Source organism: Podarcis melisellensis, assembly GCF_964234715.1.
Source record: "Podarcis melisellensis genome assembly, chromosome: 8".
NCBI classification, from domain to species: domain Eukaryota; kingdom Metazoa; phylum Chordata; class Lepidosauria; order Squamata; family Lacertidae; genus Podarcis; species Podarcis melisellensis.
The window spans coordinates 44,605,893-44,624,552 of NC_138540.1; the positions used below are offsets into that span (position 1 = coordinate 44,605,893).

Genomic DNA, 18,660 nt, shown 5'->3' on the forward strand with positions numbered 1-18,660 from the left:
ATGCCTAGATCTGCAAAAGCAGTTGCTTCGGTGCTCACAGCTTATGCAATAGGACAGATGCAGGATCACACCTTGTAAAGCTTGACCTCGTAAGACTGTGTTAGAAAGTGAGGCTGAAGTAAAATAGAACTGAAACATATTTGTGAGAGGAATTTTAATCAGTTTCCTCTAGCAAAATTCATCAAGAGGAAGACACTAGCCAAAATCAACATATTAGCATCTTGAGACTGTTTGTAACAATCTAGAAGCGCCCTTACTATGAAACTGTAATAATTAATAATTAGTCAAACCTTCATTGCAAAATCCCCCTCCCCCCTCACTTTAATCCCTCAACTACCTTGCTTCAGTATTTAAATAATGTCAGTATATGTGTCCCAGAGGAGAGAGACTATGGAATTTACAGCTATGAGTACAATGTGCAATGGGGAAATAAAACTTTCATAAATTACCAGGCTAACAAAAATCTATCCATATATTAAATCAACCCAGTGACAGATGCAGGATGTGCCCCGGGGTCATGATCACAAACAAGAGGCTATTTACAAGACACAAGAGGAAAGGAGATGCAATCAGATGCCAAAGGTGTTTTCTCCACTATAGGCCACATACAGGAAGCCATCCTCGTCCTTCTCCTTCTCGTAAAGCTGTCCCATTGTCAGGCTGAAGGTAAGAAGATAAGACAGTGAGGAACTTGCTAGGGTATCAAAGGAGTCTACATAGCAACTAAGAGGGAATGCAAACTGAATGGGAGCCCAGGCAATTCTTTAGAAAAGAACCTTTTCTACTTGTACTATGTGTGTCTGTATAATGGTTACTATAACCACTTGCAGCCTCTAGAATTTCTGGTAGCAGAATGTTATCAGAATATCCCTTAGCAAGAAAGGGGAAGGGATAGTTATGGGAGAGATGGCTGGAGGCAGAGTGTGGAAGGCTACAGAACACATCTCTCTCTCATCCTGTGCTTTTGGTTGCCCAGGATTTTATTGTTTCATCTGGTATCTTATCTTCTGGTGTTTATATTGTGTGTGTGTGTGTGTGTGTGTGTGTGTGTGTGTGTGTAAATAATTTGCTGTCTTTTTGAAAACTGCTTAGAGACTGTTCTGGTATTAAGCTCAATATAAATTCCTGTTAAGCTGCAACATTTTACAAAGACTGAAGTTCATGACAAAAGATTAAAATGTTATCTACCTCTTGAGAAATTCAATCTGCAATCTAATAAAAATATGAAGGTTAAAAAAAAGCTTGGCAAAAATAAATGATCAGAAGCACATTAGATCTATACTTGGGCTGCAATCTTGGAAATTATGCCTACAGAATTCTAGTGGGCTTACCTCTGAGTAGGTAGGCATAGGATTGAATTAATTGTTTAAAACCATAAAATACTGATCCTCTAACATCATGAATTTGGCATAAGGGGTTAACTTCTGACTTAATACTAGGGTTTCGGGAAGATGTAGTCCTCAGCCTTATTTCATGTAAGGGAAACTTTGAAGGAAAAAATGGCAGAGAGATTAAAGAAAAAGAGTAAACATTTCTACTCCCCAAATCAGTTAAAAGCATTACAAATTTTTCTATAGCAAGCACTGTGTCCACCTGAGTGATCTTGCATATTCCTGTGTACACAACTTGAGTTCTGCTATTCACACTGCTCTGAAATTAGGAACATTTGCGTATTCTAAGCTAGTATAGTTTAACACTAGTTCTGTCTCTGAACAGACATTGGCTGCAGTAAGCAAAAGTTATGGATTGCTGGGGTGGGGCTGGAGCAAAACAGGAAAAGGAGCAGAAATGGTTTAGAAAAGTTATCTTGTCTGAGGAAAATGCACTAAACCACATTTTAATTCTATAACCAGACACTTTGTGGAGAGTTGAGGAGGAAGATTAGAACACCACAACTCAACAAAACTCAGCTATACATAGCCTAACATAGTTAGACTACAGTAGCACCCCCATAGGAAAATCAATATATGAGAGCCCACCTGTATGATGCCTCAGGTTCCAGAACAGAAGAAAGGCAGGAGGGATATCCATGAATCAGAAAACCACATACACTCTCAGCTGGCCCCACCAGCCAGCCAGGTATAAGCTGCAGCCATGGGCCACTGGAGGAAAACTGCTGCTATAACCCACAACAAAACAAATTCTTGCCCTTATGATGACTAAGTAAAAGGGTTAAAGACTACTTGTTTTCTTAAAACTGGGGAGCATATTTCTACATTCCCTCTTAGCCAGCGGAAGGTGCAGCCCAGGCAAAAGCGGGGAGAACCACCTTGCCCTTCTCCCACCACCTGTAGCAATTAGCTTGAAATAAAGATTTAAGCTTTTATTTCAACCCTGGTTACCAGAAGGGAGGAGCAGAGAAGGTTAACTCCTTCCCTGACAAGCTGCACATTCCATGAAGATTTTATCCCCACACAGGCTGTGGAGTGGTGGCAGCAGACTTCCATTAGAAGCTTTCTGAAAGCCTAATTGCAGTGAGTGTGTTTCTGGAATGGGGTGAGGGTATCACAGTGCACAGGAAGGGCAGGGCTAGGATGAGGAAAGGACACCAAAGTTTGTATGCAGAGGTCCTATGGATGGATCCAGTCTTTGGACCAAGAGTTCCCCACCTCTCTTAATGGAAGCAGAATATTCAGGAGATGCCTGGGCAATCTCTCACTGCTTGGCTATGCGTGTATGATGCAAGCATAGTTCGCCAGGAACCGGACAACTTACAAACAACTGTATGAATATAAGAGCTGTCTCAGTCAGTAGGGCATGAGACTCTCAATCTCAAGGTTATGGGCAAAATATTCCTGCACTTCAGGGGATTGGACTAGATGACCCTCATTGTCCATTTAAACTCTGATTCTGGATCAGGCCAAAAGCCCATCTAGCCTAGCATCCACGTGCCTATGGGAAGCTCAACAGCTGGACCTGGATACAACAGCACTCTCCCCACCCATGATTCCTCTGAGGAATGAATAGTCATTCATACTCCAAAATTAGAGATGGAAAATGTCTAGCCATCCAGATATTGCTGGATTACAACTCCTTTCAGCCCAAGCCACCATGACTGAGAGTAAGGGGTGATAAGAATTGCAATTTAGCAATGTATGAAGGTCCATATGTTAATCACCCCTGCCCTAGATCACCTCAGCTGAGGCTGCAAACTGCTTTCTTTCCCTTGGAGTGAGGAAGCCAATTTCACATTGAACAAACAACTGCAAAGACTGAAAACAGCTATTTCAGGACACAAGCCAAAGTGCCCCGGAGGATCATGCCATTTTAGACAGCTGGTCATCAGCTTTGTTTTCCATGAGAAAACGGCAGGTGTCGTCCTTGAAGAAGGAAGATCCTCACCTGGATTGCGGGACAGTCTTGTCTACAAAGAGGAATATTGCCTTCTCAGACGGCAGTTGAATCCTCTTCCGGATGATCCACATAAACTGAGCCACAGTTATGTCAGATGGAACCAGGTACTTCCGCTTGTCAATGTCCACAATCTGAGAGCCTGAGACCTTTTCAACAATCACCTGCCCAAAGGACAATGGAGGGGGATAAAATGGAGGCGGACAGGATACATTAGAACATTAACACAAGGACCATATACGCAATGGCAGTTGGAGAGGCTCAGCAGAAAAAATGATAGACAAGACCAGCCACAGCATGTCACAACCTCTTCTCAGTTCTCTGAAATGCAAAGGGAGGGAGGACCTTGGCACTCAAGGTTAAGTCACAAGGGCCTTTTCCCAAACTTCAATCAGTGGCTGCCCCAACCATATCCTTTCCTGGAGGGCTCTGATACAGCCAGTGTCACACAATCCTTGATGGCCTTAAGGCTACATCACAGCCATGTGTTCTATGAGGGTGTTTGGAACTTCCATTGTTTCCCACTCTCTCAATATTGGAACCATGTAGGGGTAATCCGATGAAGCTAAATGCTAGAAGATATAGGACAGACAAAAAAAAAGTACTTCTGCACATAATCCATAGTTTAGCGATAGAATTTGCTCCCACAATATGTTGTGGCGGATTCTCCGTCATTTGAGGTTTTTAAGCAGAGGTTGGATGGCCATCTGTCACGGATGCTTTAGTTAAGATTCCTACATCACTGGGAGTTTGATTAGATGACCCTTGGGGTCCTTTCCAACTCTGCAGTTCTATGATGGTAACCAACTTGGTTGGCTTTAAATGGGATTTAGACAAATTGATGATGAATATAGCTATCAATAGCTACTAGCCACAGTGGCTATGTGTATCACCAGGCCTTAGGCCTTTGATTAAAAGATATGGTGAATCACAAGTGGGAAGAGGACTATGGCTCCCATATCCTTGTCCTGGGCTTCATATTGGAGCGTCTGTTTGGCCAGTGTGCAAACTGTTATTTGAGTAGCCAAGAATCTATGGAAAAGTAAATGATATTTTCCCAATTCTAGCATATTATTCTAGCAGCTGTTAACAAATTATTATTTCCCTTGCCTTTTTGTGATAGGTTATCCTTAAGATAAACAACATTACCATATGGTCTTTGGGAGAATTATAGTTTCCCCTTTTTGGTACAACTAAATTTTAGAATATCTGAATTTCTGTACACATCCACATAAAGGGGAACCCGTTTGCTTGTTTGCTCTTATGACTGAATAACCCGACTCATGCCGGGAATGGAAGATCGAGGGGAATGTCTTCCCTCGCTCTCTCCCTCCGCTTTACAGGCCTAAATCAAAGATTCCTACCAACGGGGCGGACAGAAAAAGGGAAAGATGCTCGGGCCAAACAGGCTGTTTGTTGCTTCGTTTCCGCAGGGCGGATTTCGAACGGGAGCCAACCTGCACCGATGCTGAAGAGGCCCAGCCCACCGAAACCCCACCCCGCGCGGACCTTCCGGCCTCCTCCCCGAAAGGCGAAGTAGCGGCCGCGAGAGACTTACCGGGACGCGGTCAGGGTACTTGGCCCGGATCTTGGCGGACTCCACGCAGCGGTGCTCTGCGGGGACAAACAAGGGAGGCGCGTCAGGAGCGGCGGAGAGAGACTCCGGCCGGAGGCAGAGCCCGCGGCCCCCTACCCGCCCTTCCCACCCCCGACCCGCGGCGCTGCGCGTGTGGCGAGAGAGACGCCCCTCCCCCCGAGGCCCAGGCCAGGCCTCATCCCTGGAGAAGGCGGCGGCGGCGGCGGCCTCCCTCCTCCTGGCCCCTCACCCAGCGCGTGGTCCTCCTTGAACATCCACTTCATGGCGCCGGTGCGGGCGGGCGGGGGAAGGAAGGGAGGGGCCGGCCTGTCGGTCTTCCTCTCGGTCCGTCGGGCCCGTAGTGCCACCGTCACAACAACAACAACGACGACGAGCAGCAGCAGCCACCACTACGGCACGGCGGGCGGGACTTCCGGCTCACCGTTTCCCGGCAACCACTCGGGAGCCAGGACTTCCAGAAGGTGGGGCGGAGCGGGACAGCGCAGTGGTCACGTCGCGAGGCCCGGCCCTCCGCGCATACATCTTCGCGCCCTTCCCGCGCTGATTGGTTGACAGCGCCCGGCCCGCAGTGGCGCGCGGCTGCCTGCGGCCGTTGCCCGGGTGACGGGCTGTCGCCTGCCATGGCCTGGCTAGAGGTGGTCTCCGAGAGCGGCGGGCGGCGGCACCGGGTTGCGCTGTGCTCGCTGACGGCGCTCGGGCTGCTGCTTCTGGGCGTGCTCACCTACGTGCCGCCGCTGCTGGTGGCCTACCGGAGCCACGGTGGGTAAAGCAGAGCCCCCAGGGCGTCCCTTCCTCGTCCTGCTCTCCCCTTCCTTCCCTCTGACCGGCGCTACTTCTTCTTCCCTTCCAGGCTTCTGGCTGAAGCGGAGCAGCTACGCGGAGCAGCCGAGCGTCCGCTTCCGGCACGAGGTGCTGCTGGTGGGGCAGATGGAGGGCGGCGGCTTCGTGGGCTGGAGCTCCTTTCCCGCCTGCAACCGCCTCCTAGGCGACCGCCTGCGCGTCCCGCTCGTCTCGGTAGGCGCCTCTGAGCGCGTGCAAAGTGCCTCTTGCTGGGGCGGCCAGTGTGGGCGACTCTCAGGGCATCGACCGCGGACGGGTTTCCTCCCTCCAGTAGCCCTTTAGATCCTCCGGTAAATAGGAGCCGGGCATGAGCAGCCTTGACGATGATGACTGCTGAGCTCAGGCTCTCTGCGGGCTCGGAGTTGACAGCAACTATAGCCACAAAAGAGTGACTCTTTGCCCAGCTGGAACCCGCCCAGCTCCCAGTACAGTATGTTCTCTCTACGATGCAAGGCTGAGTGGAGGTTGCTGGTCTATAGTGGCTTTTTCCTAGAAACACCTCCTGGCTGCCCTTTCTCCTGGTTTCCAGGTGCGTTTGGAAGAACATCACCTGCTCCCATATCTCCTTCTAAGTTAGGAAGTGATAATGGCAGACTCAAGGCTGTGCTACTCCTGTACTGTCTAGATGAGAACGCAATTTTCTCAGCCAATAAAGACCCCTAACCTCTTCCTAACCCAACTGGTTTTCAGTAGCCAGGGTAAACTTTGGCCCAATTTGCTGCTGGTAGCCAGTTCATTGGTGCCAGTTCTCTCCTGTTTGAATCAGAGTGCACGTTTCCCATATCAGAGGATGAAACAAAGTGACACTGATTGAAGTTGGAGATGATTGAATTTCTGACACCTCAGACTGGCCCTGTGGTCAAAGCTGTGGCTCGCAAGTTGAATAGATGAGTGATTTTATCCACAGAGTGTATTGCAAAATCATGGAAGTGGGTAATCGAGGCTTCAAGTGGGGTTCAACTGCTTTTCCTGGGCAGTCACCATCTAGGATGGCTGCACTGGGTGAGCCAAGACGGAGATGGTTGCTGCCACAACATAGTCCTTTAAAATGAATCTGTTTGGCTGTTGGTGTGAGGCAAAAAGTGTCTGTGCTCTGCTTTGTCTGCCTACAGCAGGAGACTTGCTAATGAAGCAGTGGGAGGAAGTACGGTACCTGAGAGCAAATGGGCTCATGGCTGTCATGCCACTGGTTAATTAGGCCATAGACCTTGATGGGAAATCAGTGACTCTCCAGATGTTGCTGGCATCACCCTTTGATGAGAGTCCTGTAACATCTGGAGAGTCAGTTTGCTCCATGGGTCTTTGGCTTCTAGGTCACTGATTTCAGCAAATCTGACATTATGGAGGCTCCCAAATCCCAAACTTACTCTGAACAACCAGCATTAAACTGGATGACTTGAAGGCTGCCTCAGAGACCAATTTGAACCTGAGCCTTTTGTGGCCAGGCCAGAACAGAGGGACTGGGCAGGTGGGGGCCTACTCCAAGTTCCCTAGCAAAGGCAAAGGGGAAACCTTTGGTAAAGAGTATTGAACATTTCCCATCTGGCCTGGGCTTATCATCAGTTTTGCATGATCCTGTAGGTGGCTGTATTCTGCCATTGCAACGGTGCTTTGGTGCAGGCACCTTGGCCTATATTGAATCTAGCATCTGTATTGGGGTGCGTGTTTCCTCTTTACCTGGCGTTGCATCTGTGTAGCTGACATGTAATTGAAATTATTGCTAAGAAGTTTGCTTTAATAAAAGTTCCTGTTATGCTTGCTAGGCTAGAGAGGAAGACTCAAATCAAGATGGAATGATGGACCTGTTAAATTTTCGCCTGGAGCTTCCACTTCAAGCTACAGAGCAAATAGTTGGGATCCAGCTCATTCTGACATTTACCTATCAGTTGCAGGTGAGTGCCACAAGCCATAGCTTTCTAGGTGCCACTCAGTGTTTGAGGACAGGCAGCCTAATCCTCTTACTTGCTGTGGTGATGGCGGCTGCTGTTTCATTTACTCAGTATCCCATGCTCAGCTAGTAGAACAGCTTTCTATGCAGGTTTTTTGGTGAGGGGAGGTCATGGTTGGGAGGAGTTAAGCCTCCCTTCCCTAGCTGTGACACATGCACACAAACTGCAATTAAGCTTTGGTATTCTGAGTGTTATGTTTGTATCACTTGTAGAATGATTAAGGCTGAGCCATAAACCTTTCCTTTTCTCTCTCCCCCTCTATGCTCCCATTTCAGAGAATGTCTACATTCGTGATGCAGTGCATGGCCTTTTGGCAGGCCTCTTCCCCTTTGCCAGGGTCAAAGGTCTTTGTGAGCGGAGACCTGAAGCTTCACCAGAGGCAGCCGCTTAGCCATACTGGGCTGGACAGCAGATATAATGTGAGTGGCCTTTTACATTTCAGTCCTTCCAAGCAGTTTTGTTGCCCTTTGTGATGTCTTTTCCACTGCAACTGATGCTGCTGGAGTCATGCACTAATTGCAAAGTGTGATCATGCCAGTGAAATGTGCACTGTTTGATATTCAGGTTATACAACGGAGGAGATACTAATTTCACATAGCGCTCACCTAGGTAAAGGTAAAGGGACCCCTGACCATTTGGTCCAGTCGTGACCGACTCTGGGGTTGCGGAGCTCATCTCACTTTATTGGCCGAGGGAGCCGGCATACAGCCATGTGGCCAGCATGACTAAGCCGCTTCTGGCAAACCAGAGCAGCGCACGGAAACGCCGTTTACCTTCCCGCCGGAGCGGTACCTATTTATCTACTTGTACTTTGACGTGCTTTCGAACTGCTAGGTTGGCAGGAGCAGGGACCGGGCAACGGGAGCTCCCCCCTCCCGGGGATTCGAACCGCCAACCTTCTGATTGGCAAGTCCTAGGCTCTGTGGTTTAACCCACAGCGCCACCCGCGTCCCTAGCGTTCACCTATGTCACAACAATTCACCTGTACTGTGGTATTGCCAAGCAACAATCTCATAAAAGGCTAAAGAAACTTCAGGAAGTCTAGTGATCTTTTTGACCACCACCCATTCTAGCTGGAGCATGACTAACCTGAATAGGAAGGGGTATTGTTAGGGCTGAAGCAGACAGGGGCCCTTCTAGTCTGCATAACTCTTATCTCTTGCCTGAGACTTACATTGTGTTGCTTGCCCCAACATGTCTGTTCTTTTTTAATACAAAGTGTTCTCACTGTGACAGGTATCTGTGATCAATGGTACAAGCCCTTTTGCCCAGGACTATGATCTTGTGAACATTGTTGCAGCATATCAGGAGAGGAATGGTGAGTTTGCATTATGCACAGTCCTTTCTAGGTTAACTAATACTTGTTTTTCACCAGCTATTTCAGAATTATGACCAAATGCCTACAAGGTATTTGTTGTTTCCTTTGCAGTCACAACAATTTTGTCTGGTTCCGGCCCTATCTGGGTGGTTGGAAGAGCACCTGATGCACCGTTTGTGGTCCAGACAACCATCCACTACCCAGTGGAACTGATCCTATATCCTTTGGCTGCCAGGTGGTTGTAGTTTGGCCCGCTTGGTCTCAGTCTGGCATGAAAGTGGTGGAAGCTGTTTTGAGCTGTGCTTGGCAATCGTGGCACTTGGTAGGTAGTGTGCTACAATCTGAATGTGGAGAATGTAGCTGCTGGGTTGGACCAATAGAGAAGAATGCCTGATGAAGAATTCCATGAAACTTGCCTCGAGGCAAGGTGGTGTCACTGTAGACCACCAAAGGTGGTTGATTGAAAGAAGATTGAGTAGAGGAATGAAATCAAGAAAGCATCCAAAATAGGAAATGTTGTAGCTGTGGTTGACTTCAACTACCATCACATAGACTGGCTAAATATGTATTCCTGTCTTGACAAAGAGATAAAATTTCCAGATACCTTAAATGACTGTGCCCTAAACAGTTTGTCATGGAATCAACCAGAGGGGACAGTGACCTGGGATCTGATGGTGCCCAGCACCCTTGTGCAAGATGTAAGTGTTGTTGAACCAGTTGGGAACAGTGACCATAGCGCTATTAGTCAATTGCCAGGAAAGTCCAACACACAGTCACTTTTGACTTCAAAAAAGGAAATGTCCCTAAAATGTAAGTATTGGTAAAAAGAAAGCTGATGGGCAAAGTCAAGAGGGTCAAATTACTCCAAAATCCTTGGGAGTTGTTTAAAAGCACTGTATCAGAAGCTCAACTGGAGTGTATATCACAGATCAGGAAAGGTACCCTGAGGAGCAGGAGTATGCCAGCATGACAAAGGAGTCAAATGTGTGTCAAAAGAGTATGAGACGGTGGAGAAGTTGAATAAATTATTTGTATCTTCATAGAGGAAGATAATAGGAGAGATCCTAGGGTGTGAATTTAGGTACTGAGGCAGATGGCATTGATGAGAGATGTAGATTTAATAGACGAAATAAGAACTGACAAACTCATCTCAAAAAGAATAGTATAGATTTGGAAAAGGTTCAGAAAAGTGCAACCAAAATGATCAAGAGGATGGAGCAACTCCACTGAGCAAAGGTTGCAGCATATGCATAGCTTGGAGAAAGCGGATAGAGTAAAGTTTTTCTTCCTCTCACATGAACTCATCTAGTGAAGCTGAATGTGAGAAGATTCACGGCCGATAAAAGAAAATACTTCTTCACGCAGCACATCACTAAACTCGCTCTCACAGGAGGCAGTGATGGGCCCCAATTTGGATGGCTTAAAAAATTAGGCAGATTCATGGAGAGCAAGGCTATCAGTGGCTACTAGCCTTGATGACTATGTTCTACCTCCACTCTCAGAATCATTATGCCTCTGAATACAATTGCTGGGAATCACAAGTGAGCAGTGTGTTGCACTGCTGTCTAGCTTGCAGGCTTCCCACACGCATCTGCTTGGCAGCTTTGAGAACAGGATTCTGGACTAGATAAGCCGTTGACCTGTTACAGAAGGCTCATCTTATGTTCGTAACTTGTATTTACGTACATAGGGATGGGAGTTTTCCTTGTGTCTCCTATTGTTTATTGAGTGTTCTCAGCCACCTTTCTTCTAGATGCAGATCTAATCTCTCACTTTGGTGGTCATATGTGTCTGAGGTGTGTATTCTGAACTTGTGTGAAGACACTTGAAAATCGAATTTTCCTTGACTCTTGCTACATATCAGCCAGGTTTCTGGGAGATGATTAAGTTTGCCTGGATTCAGTATGTTGCCATCCTGCTGATCTTCCTTTGGATTTTTGAAAGAATAAAAATATTCCTTTTCCAGAATCAAGTACTAAGCACAGTACCAGTGACACCAGTCCCCCCTGGATTGTCATATAAAGAGCACCAGTCCTGAACATGCCCCTAAAAATACCTAAAACTCCAACAGGATGAATAAATATCCCATGCTTTCACTTTTTTCTTCAGCAGCTTTGCACATTGAAGATGAGGAGGCACCTGTGTGTTTGTGGTCAAGGCAAGAGTGAAAATAACTCTGTATGTCAGTTCTCTCTGAGCCAAGTATTTCCACTTGAGGTGCTATTTGAGCAGCATATTGGGAACCTAATTTGCTGCCTTGCATTTTGTCTTCAGTTGTATATGAAACACTATCTGCACACACTCAGATAGTGGCTGAAGGAGCTTCAGTTGATAATGAGATATACTGTTTTAAGTAAATTCATTCTCTTTAATACTTTTATAATGGATTATGTTTTGTTATTTCTGCACTGAATTTCAGGCTTGCAGGTTTGGTTAATCCCCTGTTGTTGTAATCCTACATAGGGATTTTAACATAGAAACAAACACACCCGTATGAAAAGGCAGCAATAAAATTGCATTTCCAAGAAGGCAGCATTAGCTGGTCTGTTCAGTCTGAGAGGACAAGGGTAGAAAGAAGCTTGCCCACCTCCCACAGCAGAGCAAGCATGCCTGTTTTGTACAGTATAGTTCATTTATTCTCACTCTCCAGCATGTTCCTAGGGTGGTTTACAAAAAAGTTAATGTTAAAACAAATGTTAAATAAACAGTGAAACACCACAAATTAAAAGCATTTAGCAGACATAAAACAAATGCAAATCATGAAAGATGAAAGTAATTAACAGAAGATTTTAAAAGCCTGGATTTTGTTTAGGTTTTTTTTATTATTTTTAGCAAAACTGTCTTCTCTGGGAGTCAAAATGACATCCTGGAAACTTGCGCCTGGACATAAAATGGTGAGGTATTTTCAGTTTCTTGTCCCCCAGAAGATTCCCATACATAGCTAAATAGTGCAAAGGAGGCAACTGTGGAAATTGTAAAAAAATTGTTCCAGTAGGAACAACGGCAAGAAAAGCATAATAACTTTTATTAGAATCAACTAAAATGTCAAGTAGTGAGCAAGACTGGTTCTCCAGAAGTCTTCTGCAACAAAGTCATTTGCCACTAGAATGAAAAAATTAGAGGGGGAGCAGGCAGTGTTTGTAAAACAGCCTTAAAATGTAATGTAGGCTCAATTAGGCTAGAACTGTGCATTACTGGAATCAGCCAGCACTCCACCACAGAGCAGAATTGGGTCTTCTGGTAAGCCAGCCATCCAAGCCTAAGAGGCAGGTTCTGATTGGGGCCAGTGGTGTTTTCTAGGAACCATAGGAAGCTGCTTTATATTGAGTCTGATTCATCTAGCTTGGTATTATCAACTGGAATCTTTCCCAACCCTATCGTGGAGAGACTGGGGACTGATGCTTTGCATACAAAAACATCGTTAGACTGCGCTATAGTTTAGCATTTCCCCTTTGCCTTTAGTGCATTTTGCTGTTAATGTTTTATGGCAGTTTATGAGAAAAAGTCAGTCTCTGCTCTTATTGGTTGCAGCCAAAAGGCTGCTCAGGACTGCATAGAAAGAAAAAAAAATGACCGGCGTCCCCCCTCCCCCAAGTTGAAGGGCATTGCCGTTCAATTGTGTGTATGTGGGGCGGGGCTTACCTCCCCCCCCTTATTTTATTCAAGTTGGCAGCCCTGCGAGAAAGTATTTTATATAATTTTATAAATAAGCAGTGGGGGGCAGGAAGAGAGTGATGGGCAACTACAGCTGCCTCGTTTACATTGCGGGGGGAGAGGCGGCAGGCTGCACTTTGCATTGCCGCCTCGCCCCCGTCCTTTCACCGACTGCAAATCAGGCGCCAAAGCGCTGGCCCGGCGTCCTAAGGCCTTCGCATGCATGAGGCCCTTAGGAGGTCTACAAGCAGCCCTGCAAGGTAGACCCGATCAGTGTCGAGTCTGCTTCCTAGTCCACTACAGGGCGGGGGCTGCACGAAGCAGCGGGCCTGGTCTACGCGGCTCCTTCTTGCCCTTAAAGCCGCGGGACGGGCGCCTGAGCGGCAGCGTGCGCGAGAAAGGCGGGTCAGCATCCCGAGTCGAGCAACCTTGTCGGGAGCGCACCGACGCGGAGTCCGCCTCCCCGCGTGTTGGTAGCGCCTCCCCCCGGTGTGGCACCCCCTCACCAAGCATTGGGGGGCCGAAAGGCCGGCCACGCGTAGTAAGCGAGAAGCAGCGCCCCCGTCGTCCTTGGAGCTCTCGGCTGATGGGCGGAGATGGAGGATGGCGGAGCCTGGACGGCGCGCACCACCTTGCCGGGGGCTGGCCTGGGCGCAGAGCCCACCTCCCGCAGAGGGGGCTGCTCGGCCTCCCGCCCTGGACCGGCCCCTCCTTGGCGCCTCCCTCCGGCGGCCGCTCCGGGACACGGCGGCGGCGGCGGCCACGTCTGAAAGCGGCTCATTGTCTGTCTGCGGAGCAGCGGCGGCGGCACCTGGAGCGACCCGGCGAGGGCAGCAAGCCAGTCAGCCAGCGGGTCTCAGCCCCCAGGCGCCGCCTGCCCCCTCTTTTCCAAATTCCCCACGTCTCTGAGGAAAGCGCTCGTGAGTCTTGGCCGAGGTGAGGAGCCGAAACGGGGCAGCCGCGGGGACTCCGGCCCAGGACGGCGGCTGGGGGTTCTGCCTCCCCCGCCGGGTTCTCCCGGGGGCAGCAGCAGATTCCCTCTGCTTGGCCATCTCCCCCCGCCCTCGCTCTCCTCCACCTCCTCCACTCATCTCGTGCGGGACCGGAGAGTCAGGCCCGCGCGGCGTCGAGGGCGTCGAGGCGCGGCAGGCGTAACTCAGAGAACGAAAGAAGCCGCGACGGCCTTGGAGCGCGTGCAGAGTGCGCCCTTATCCAAGCAGCGTCCTCTTGGCGGACGCTGGCTGAAGCCCTGGCGCATCTCAAGCAGCCGCCCTTAAGCTCTCGGGTCGGGAGAAACGTGCATCGCTCTGGGCTTCCTCCTGCAACTGCCTGCCTCGCTGCTTGGCGGCGGGTGGCTCACTTTGGCACAGCTCCGGGGTCTCTTCCTCCTTCTGGCACTGGTTGCAGTTGGTATCTTTTTGCACAGGCTCTGCTTGGAAGTTGACTCTGAGTGGGTCATATGTCAGGGGAGAAGTTATGCTTTACTTGAGTTTGTTTTTAGGGGGGGGAGTGATGGTTACTTGCATTTTCTGCACAGATTCTGCAAATGAACTAGAACTGTACCCTATACTCTGCCTTGAGTTCCTTGGAATAAAGGTGGGATAGAGCTATGGACAACAAATAAATACTTAAAAAACAGATTTGTCCATCTCTGTATCTAATGGTCAGGGGTCCCTTTACCTTTACATTTACTTGCCAATCAGAAGGTCAAGGTTCAAATCCCCGTGATGGGGTGAGCTCCCGTTGCTCGGTCCCTGCTCCTGCCAACCTAGCAGTTCAAAAGCACGAAGTGCAAGTAGATAAATAGGAACCGCTCCGGCATTTCCATGCGCTGCTCTGGTTTTGCCAGAAATGGCTTAGTTATGCTGGCCACATGACCCGGAAGCTGTACACTGGCTCCCTCGGCCAGTAAAGCGAGATGAGCTCTGCAACTCCAGAGTCATCTGCGACTGGACCTAATGGTCAGGGGTCCCTTTACCTTTGCCTTTTTACTCATTTAGTATAACTACTTCAAAGCTAAAGGAGACAAGGCTGACCTTTAGCTCTTGTCCCCTCCCCACAGCATCTCCAAAATTAAACTGGTGAACCTTTATGGAGACCAACCTTTGCCAGTCTGGTGGTGCCTTCCAGATGTTTTGAACTACAAGTCTTTCACCTTGCCTATGCTGGCTGGGGCTGATGGGAGCTGCTGCAGTCCACTAGTCCCTGCACACTTTCCCCTGCAGATTAGAAGACAAGACACATCTAACTGTTTTCAAAAGATAACTTGAGATTTTCAGAATGCTAAATTGAGCTTTGGGTCTTGCATTCTGTCCTTCCACACACAGCAGAATACAATCAATGTGGAATAAAGACTGCCTCCATTGCCCTGTTTCCCCCCCACCCGAACAGCAGTGTGCTTGTTCCAAACTCTTTTGTACTCTCTGAGCATCACTATTGTCTCATCCTCCAGCCTGCTGTTTTTCATGGCTCTCACTGACATGCATATCTGAACTGGTTAGTCGTTTCCGGGCGTTATCAATACAATATGTATGGCAACCCAGGCTGTTACTTGTTTGCATGCAAGGTCCTTGTGTGTCATCGTCATCCTACTGAAAACTGAACAGCTCCCCCTCTCTTTTTCCTCCAGTTGTGCTCTGCTTCAGCCAGAATGGTGAGGATCCGAATATCCAGCACTACAGTTGCAATCTTCCTTGTGATTCAGACAGGATTTCTACTGTTTTTGTGTGTTCAGCATGGTGGCTTTATGTCTCAGTCTGAAGAGAAACCACCCCAGGTGCACATTCTCATCCTCTCCTCCTGGAGGTCAGGGTCTTCCTTTGTCGGGCAGCTCTTCAGCCAACACCCTGATGTCTTCTACTTGATGGAGCCAGCCTGGCACGTGTGGGTAACCATGTACCAAAACAGTGCCAAGGTCTTGCACATGGCAGTGCGGGACCTCATCCGGTCAGTCTTCAAGTGTGACATGTCGGTCTTCGATGCCTACCTGCCATGGAAGAGAAATGTGTCAGATCTTTTCCAGTGGGCAGTGAGTCGTGCCCTGTGCACAGATCCTGTCTGTGAATTGTTCCACCGCACTGATATCACCAGCGAAAGTGCCTGCAAGGCTGTCTGTGGGAAGTCCCCCTTCAGCAAAGTGGAAGAGGCCTGCAAGAGCTATAGCCACGTTGTCCTGAAGGAAGTCCGGATCTTTGACCTCAAGGTGCTTTATCCTCTCCTCACTGACCCCTCCCTGAACCTCAAAGTCATCCACCTCGTCCGTGACCCCAGAGCTGTTGTGAAATCCCGGGAGCAATCAGCAAAAGCTCTTGCCCGTGACAATGGGATTGTCTTGAGCATGAATGGCACAAAAGTAGAAGATGGCCAGTACAAAGTTCTGCAGGAGATCTGTAGAAGCCACGTTCAGATTTATGAAACAGCAACCCTGAAACCTCCAAGTTTTCTGAAAGATCGTTACTTGATGATCCGGTTTGAAGATCTTGTACGAGATCCTTTAGTGGAAATTACAGCAATGTATAAATTTTCAGGTCTTCAGCTGACCAGCAAACTTGAAAACTGGATCTATAATATCACCCATGGACAAGGGCCAAGTAGGAAGAGGGAGGCCTTCCAAATCACTTCCCGAGATGCAGTCAATGTCTCCCAGGCATGGAGGACTGTTCTTTCGTTTCAGAAAGTCAAGCAAGTGCAAGAGGTTTGCAAGGGTGCCTTAAATATACTCGGGTACCAACTTGTAGATTCTGAGAAAGAACAGAAAGATCTGTCATTTGATTTAGTGTTGCCACATCGGAAAAGTCAATTCAGCTGGGCATCCTTTAGTGAAAATTAGGGGAAGTATGACTATCTGTAATCTCTTCTTCGTTGCCCAGGTAACTGGAAAATATTTATTTTGATTGCTGAATTCTGTGTTTCTAGTTATTGTCCTTTTTGCCATTTACATAAACTAGAGCAAATGGAATAAAGGGGTTTTATGTAGTTTGCAGAAATATATCCTATTGGATCAGTCATTGTACCACACTGTCCTGCTATATTTGTAGGTATCAGGAATGCCGTTTTTTTATTTAATAACAATGTAGAACTTCCAGAAACTGCATTATATTTGACATAACTCTTCAATAGAAAATACTTTTCCTTTGCTTATGAGAAAAGGGCAAGAAAGTAACTATGATATTCTGGGTTCTGCATTATTTTTTAAACAGAATATGTTCACATGCTGGGCTGTCAAATTACTGATAAATGAAGTTTGGTCTTCTTTGCTCATGTTCGCTAACCCTCTGAATGGCCACCTTGTTTAGGGTGGAGGAGTTGAAAGAAAGCCCAATGTTGCTGTTCAAATGAACCATTTGGCTGCTGTCTGTTCTGGTGACAGACAATGGGCTGGTCCCTAAAATCATTATATATGTGTTATATATACGTGTGGGAGAAATCTCTGTATGCAGTACTGAATGCCCACTTCTAATGAAGGCCATCACTGAACATGTAATCTTTTGTGCTTCATAGCTGCTAAAAAAATAGTGGGGATTCTGCTAGAGATACACAGAAGAAACTTGGGGCTTATTCTCTTCTTTCTCTTCAAAATTAAAATACTTCCATTGGATTGGACAGATGACTATGCAAATGACTATGCAAAGATTGTTCAGTGCTTCTTAATGTGGCTGCCATATGCAGGTACTTTGGAATATTTCTCCAGAGGCACTTGCTGCTTGCTTTCTTTCTAACTTTGGCTGGGGTCCTAGCATCTGTTCGTAATGTCATTGAGCTGACCATGGGCCTCAGATATTTCCCCAGAAGGAGGGAACCTGCACCTATGGGAGATTTCCTTCCCCGTGAATGGAGTTCCTCAGCCAAAGGCACACTTCACTGTGCAGAGCCTGGACTGTTAATCCAGAATCCAAATTGCAGAGATGTGGGAATGGGTCCCACCATGCAGGATCCAGAAGTGGATGGGGGGGGGGGAGAGCAGTGGATAGTTTCTCAAAAGTGGAGTACTGGGAATCAGTTGTGCCTCTGGAAACCCCCGCTCCCCACAGTAAGTCATGATTTGGAAGGTGTACAGCTGAACCACAGGCTGGGATGGGGGTTGGGGGTGTGTGGGGAAGGTTGTGTTGGGAGGGGAAGTAATCTTTTCCCCTCACACATTTATTCTGCCATTAGAACGGGCTCTGGGGCTCCTTTCCAGTTCAGGTTTGTGTTGGGGCTGAATCCCACTGCTTTGTACCTTTGTATGTTAATAAAAGTGCTATTTCCATAAGTCTGTGGTGAATTCTCACTTAGAGAATCATTTGCTAATCAGGTTTCCATGAGGAAGGCCAAGTAGATGTGACCAAGATGTGACCCCCCCCTTAAATTGGGGTGGGTGGGTTCCAGACTGAATGGAGGGGGGATGCTTCTCAACTCATAGATACTGCAGAAATAAATGATTAACACTCTGGTAATATTTGAATGTGGGACATCCAACAGAATCTATAGCAGGTTCAGAAGACACGGGAAATTCCATCACACACTAATCATTTCGCCTGTGGAATTCTTTGCCACTGAATGTTGTATATATAAATTCAATAAATGATGATGATGACGACGACGATCATTTCTGGCTCCAAGAGAATTAAATTGGTCTTTTTATGGCCTCAATAGACAAGGCATTGCAAAATGCAGCCAGGAATATCACATGCTGCTCTCAGGGTTGTGCTTTTTTCTACATCTCTGAGTGATCTATAAAGAAAAGCTGCTTCAAATGACAATGTTGGGGGACACCTTAAAGCATGGCTAGCTATGCTGTGGACCTTCAGATGTTGTTGGTCTACAACTCCCAGAGTTCCTGATTGTTGGAATGGCCATGCTGCCTGCCTGAAGCAGACAGGATTTGGGAATCTCAACAACATCTGGAGGGTCACAGGTCTCATGAGAAGGTCTTGCCTGTGGAAGCAAGTTCATGCTACAGAACAATATAT

General features: G+C 47.6%; 3 protein-coding genes across 7 annotated transcripts; 2 read left to right on the forward strand and 1 right to left on the reverse strand.

The window, feature by feature from the left end:
* Positions 1–139: 139 nt before the first annotated feature.
* Positions 140–5,344, reverse strand: GABARAPL2 (GABA type A receptor associated protein like 2). The gene is made up of 4 exons (XM_081920461.1): positions 5,178–5,344; positions 4,910–4,965; positions 3,343–3,515; positions 140–660 (listed from the first exon to the last, which is right to left on the reverse strand). The coding sequence occupies exons 1-4, from the start codon at positions 5,209–5,211 to the stop codon at positions 570–572; spliced, it is 354 nt and encodes a 117-aa protein (XP_081776587.1). The 5' UTR covers positions 5,212–5,344; the 3' UTR covers positions 140–569.
* A 90-nt stretch (positions 5,345–5,434) lies between these two features.
* TMEM231 (transmembrane protein 231) lies at positions 5,435–11,438 on the forward strand. Its single transcript, XM_081920421.1, has 7 exons — positions 5,435–5,707; positions 5,799–5,962; positions 7,552–7,680; positions 8,013–8,156; positions 8,974–9,055; positions 9,167–9,272; positions 10,913–11,438. Exons 1-7 carry the CDS (start codon positions 5,569–5,571, stop codon positions 11,091–11,093), a joined length of 945 nt encoding a protein of 314 aa, XP_081776547.1. The 5' UTR covers positions 5,435–5,568; the 3' UTR covers positions 11,094–11,438.
* LOC309375014 (carbohydrate sulfotransferase 5-like) lies at positions 9,279–18,296 on the forward strand. Of its 5 annotated transcripts, none has more exons than XM_081920376.1 (2): positions 9,279–9,865; positions 15,339–18,296. In XM_081920376.1, exon 2 carries the CDS (start codon positions 15,360–15,362, stop codon positions 16,536–16,538), a length of 1,179 nt encoding a protein of 392 aa, XP_081776502.1. In that variant the 5' UTR covers positions 9,279–9,865; positions 15,339–15,359; the 3' UTR covers positions 16,539–18,296. The 5 variants fall into 5 exon arrangements, with proteins under 5 accessions (XP_081776502.1, XP_081776503.1, XP_081776500.1 ...); XM_081920377.1 differs by lacking the exon at positions 9,279–9,865 and adding an exon at positions 13,209–13,629; XM_081920374.1 differs by lacking the exon at positions 9,279–9,865 and adding an exon at positions 13,394–13,645.
* Positions 18,297–18,660: the final 364 nt, after the last annotated feature.

Excerpts from the sequence above, each read along its gene's own strand:
- GABARAPL2 (XM_081920461.1), bottom strand. The coding sequence starts at position 5,211 with ATGAAGTGGATGTTCAAGGAGGACCACGCGCTGG. Across the intron at positions 4,966-5,177 it reads CAAGGAGGACCACGCGCTGG|AGCACCGCTGCGTGGAGTCC; the intron begins GTGAGGGGCCAG and ends TTGTCCCCGCAG. Across the intron at positions 3,516-4,909 it reads AGTACCCTGACCGCGTCCCG|GTGATTGTTGAAAAGGTCTC; the intron begins GTAAGTCTCTCG and ends TCCTTTGGGCAG.
- TMEM231 (XM_081920421.1), top strand. The coding sequence starts at position 5,569 with ATGGCCTGGCTAGAGGTGGTCTCCGAGAGCGGCGGGCGGCGGCACCGG. Across the intron at positions 7,681-8,012 it reads CATTTACCTATCAGTTGCAG|AGAATGTCTACATTCGTGAT; the intron begins GTGAGTGCCACA and ends CTCCCATTTCAG. Across the intron at positions 9,273-10,912 it reads TACCCAGTGGAACTGATCCT|ATATCAGCCAGGTTTCTGGG; the intron begins ATATCCTTTGGC and ends GACTCTTGCTAC.
- LOC309375014 (XM_081920373.1), top strand. The coding sequence starts at position 14,186 with ATGCTTTACTTGAGTTTGTTTTTAGGGGGGGGAGTGATGGTTACTTGC. Across the intron at positions 14,306-15,338 it reads TTGAGTTCCTTGGAATAAAG|TTGTGCTCTGCTTCAGCCAG; the intron begins GTGGGATAGAGC and ends TTTTTCCTCCAG.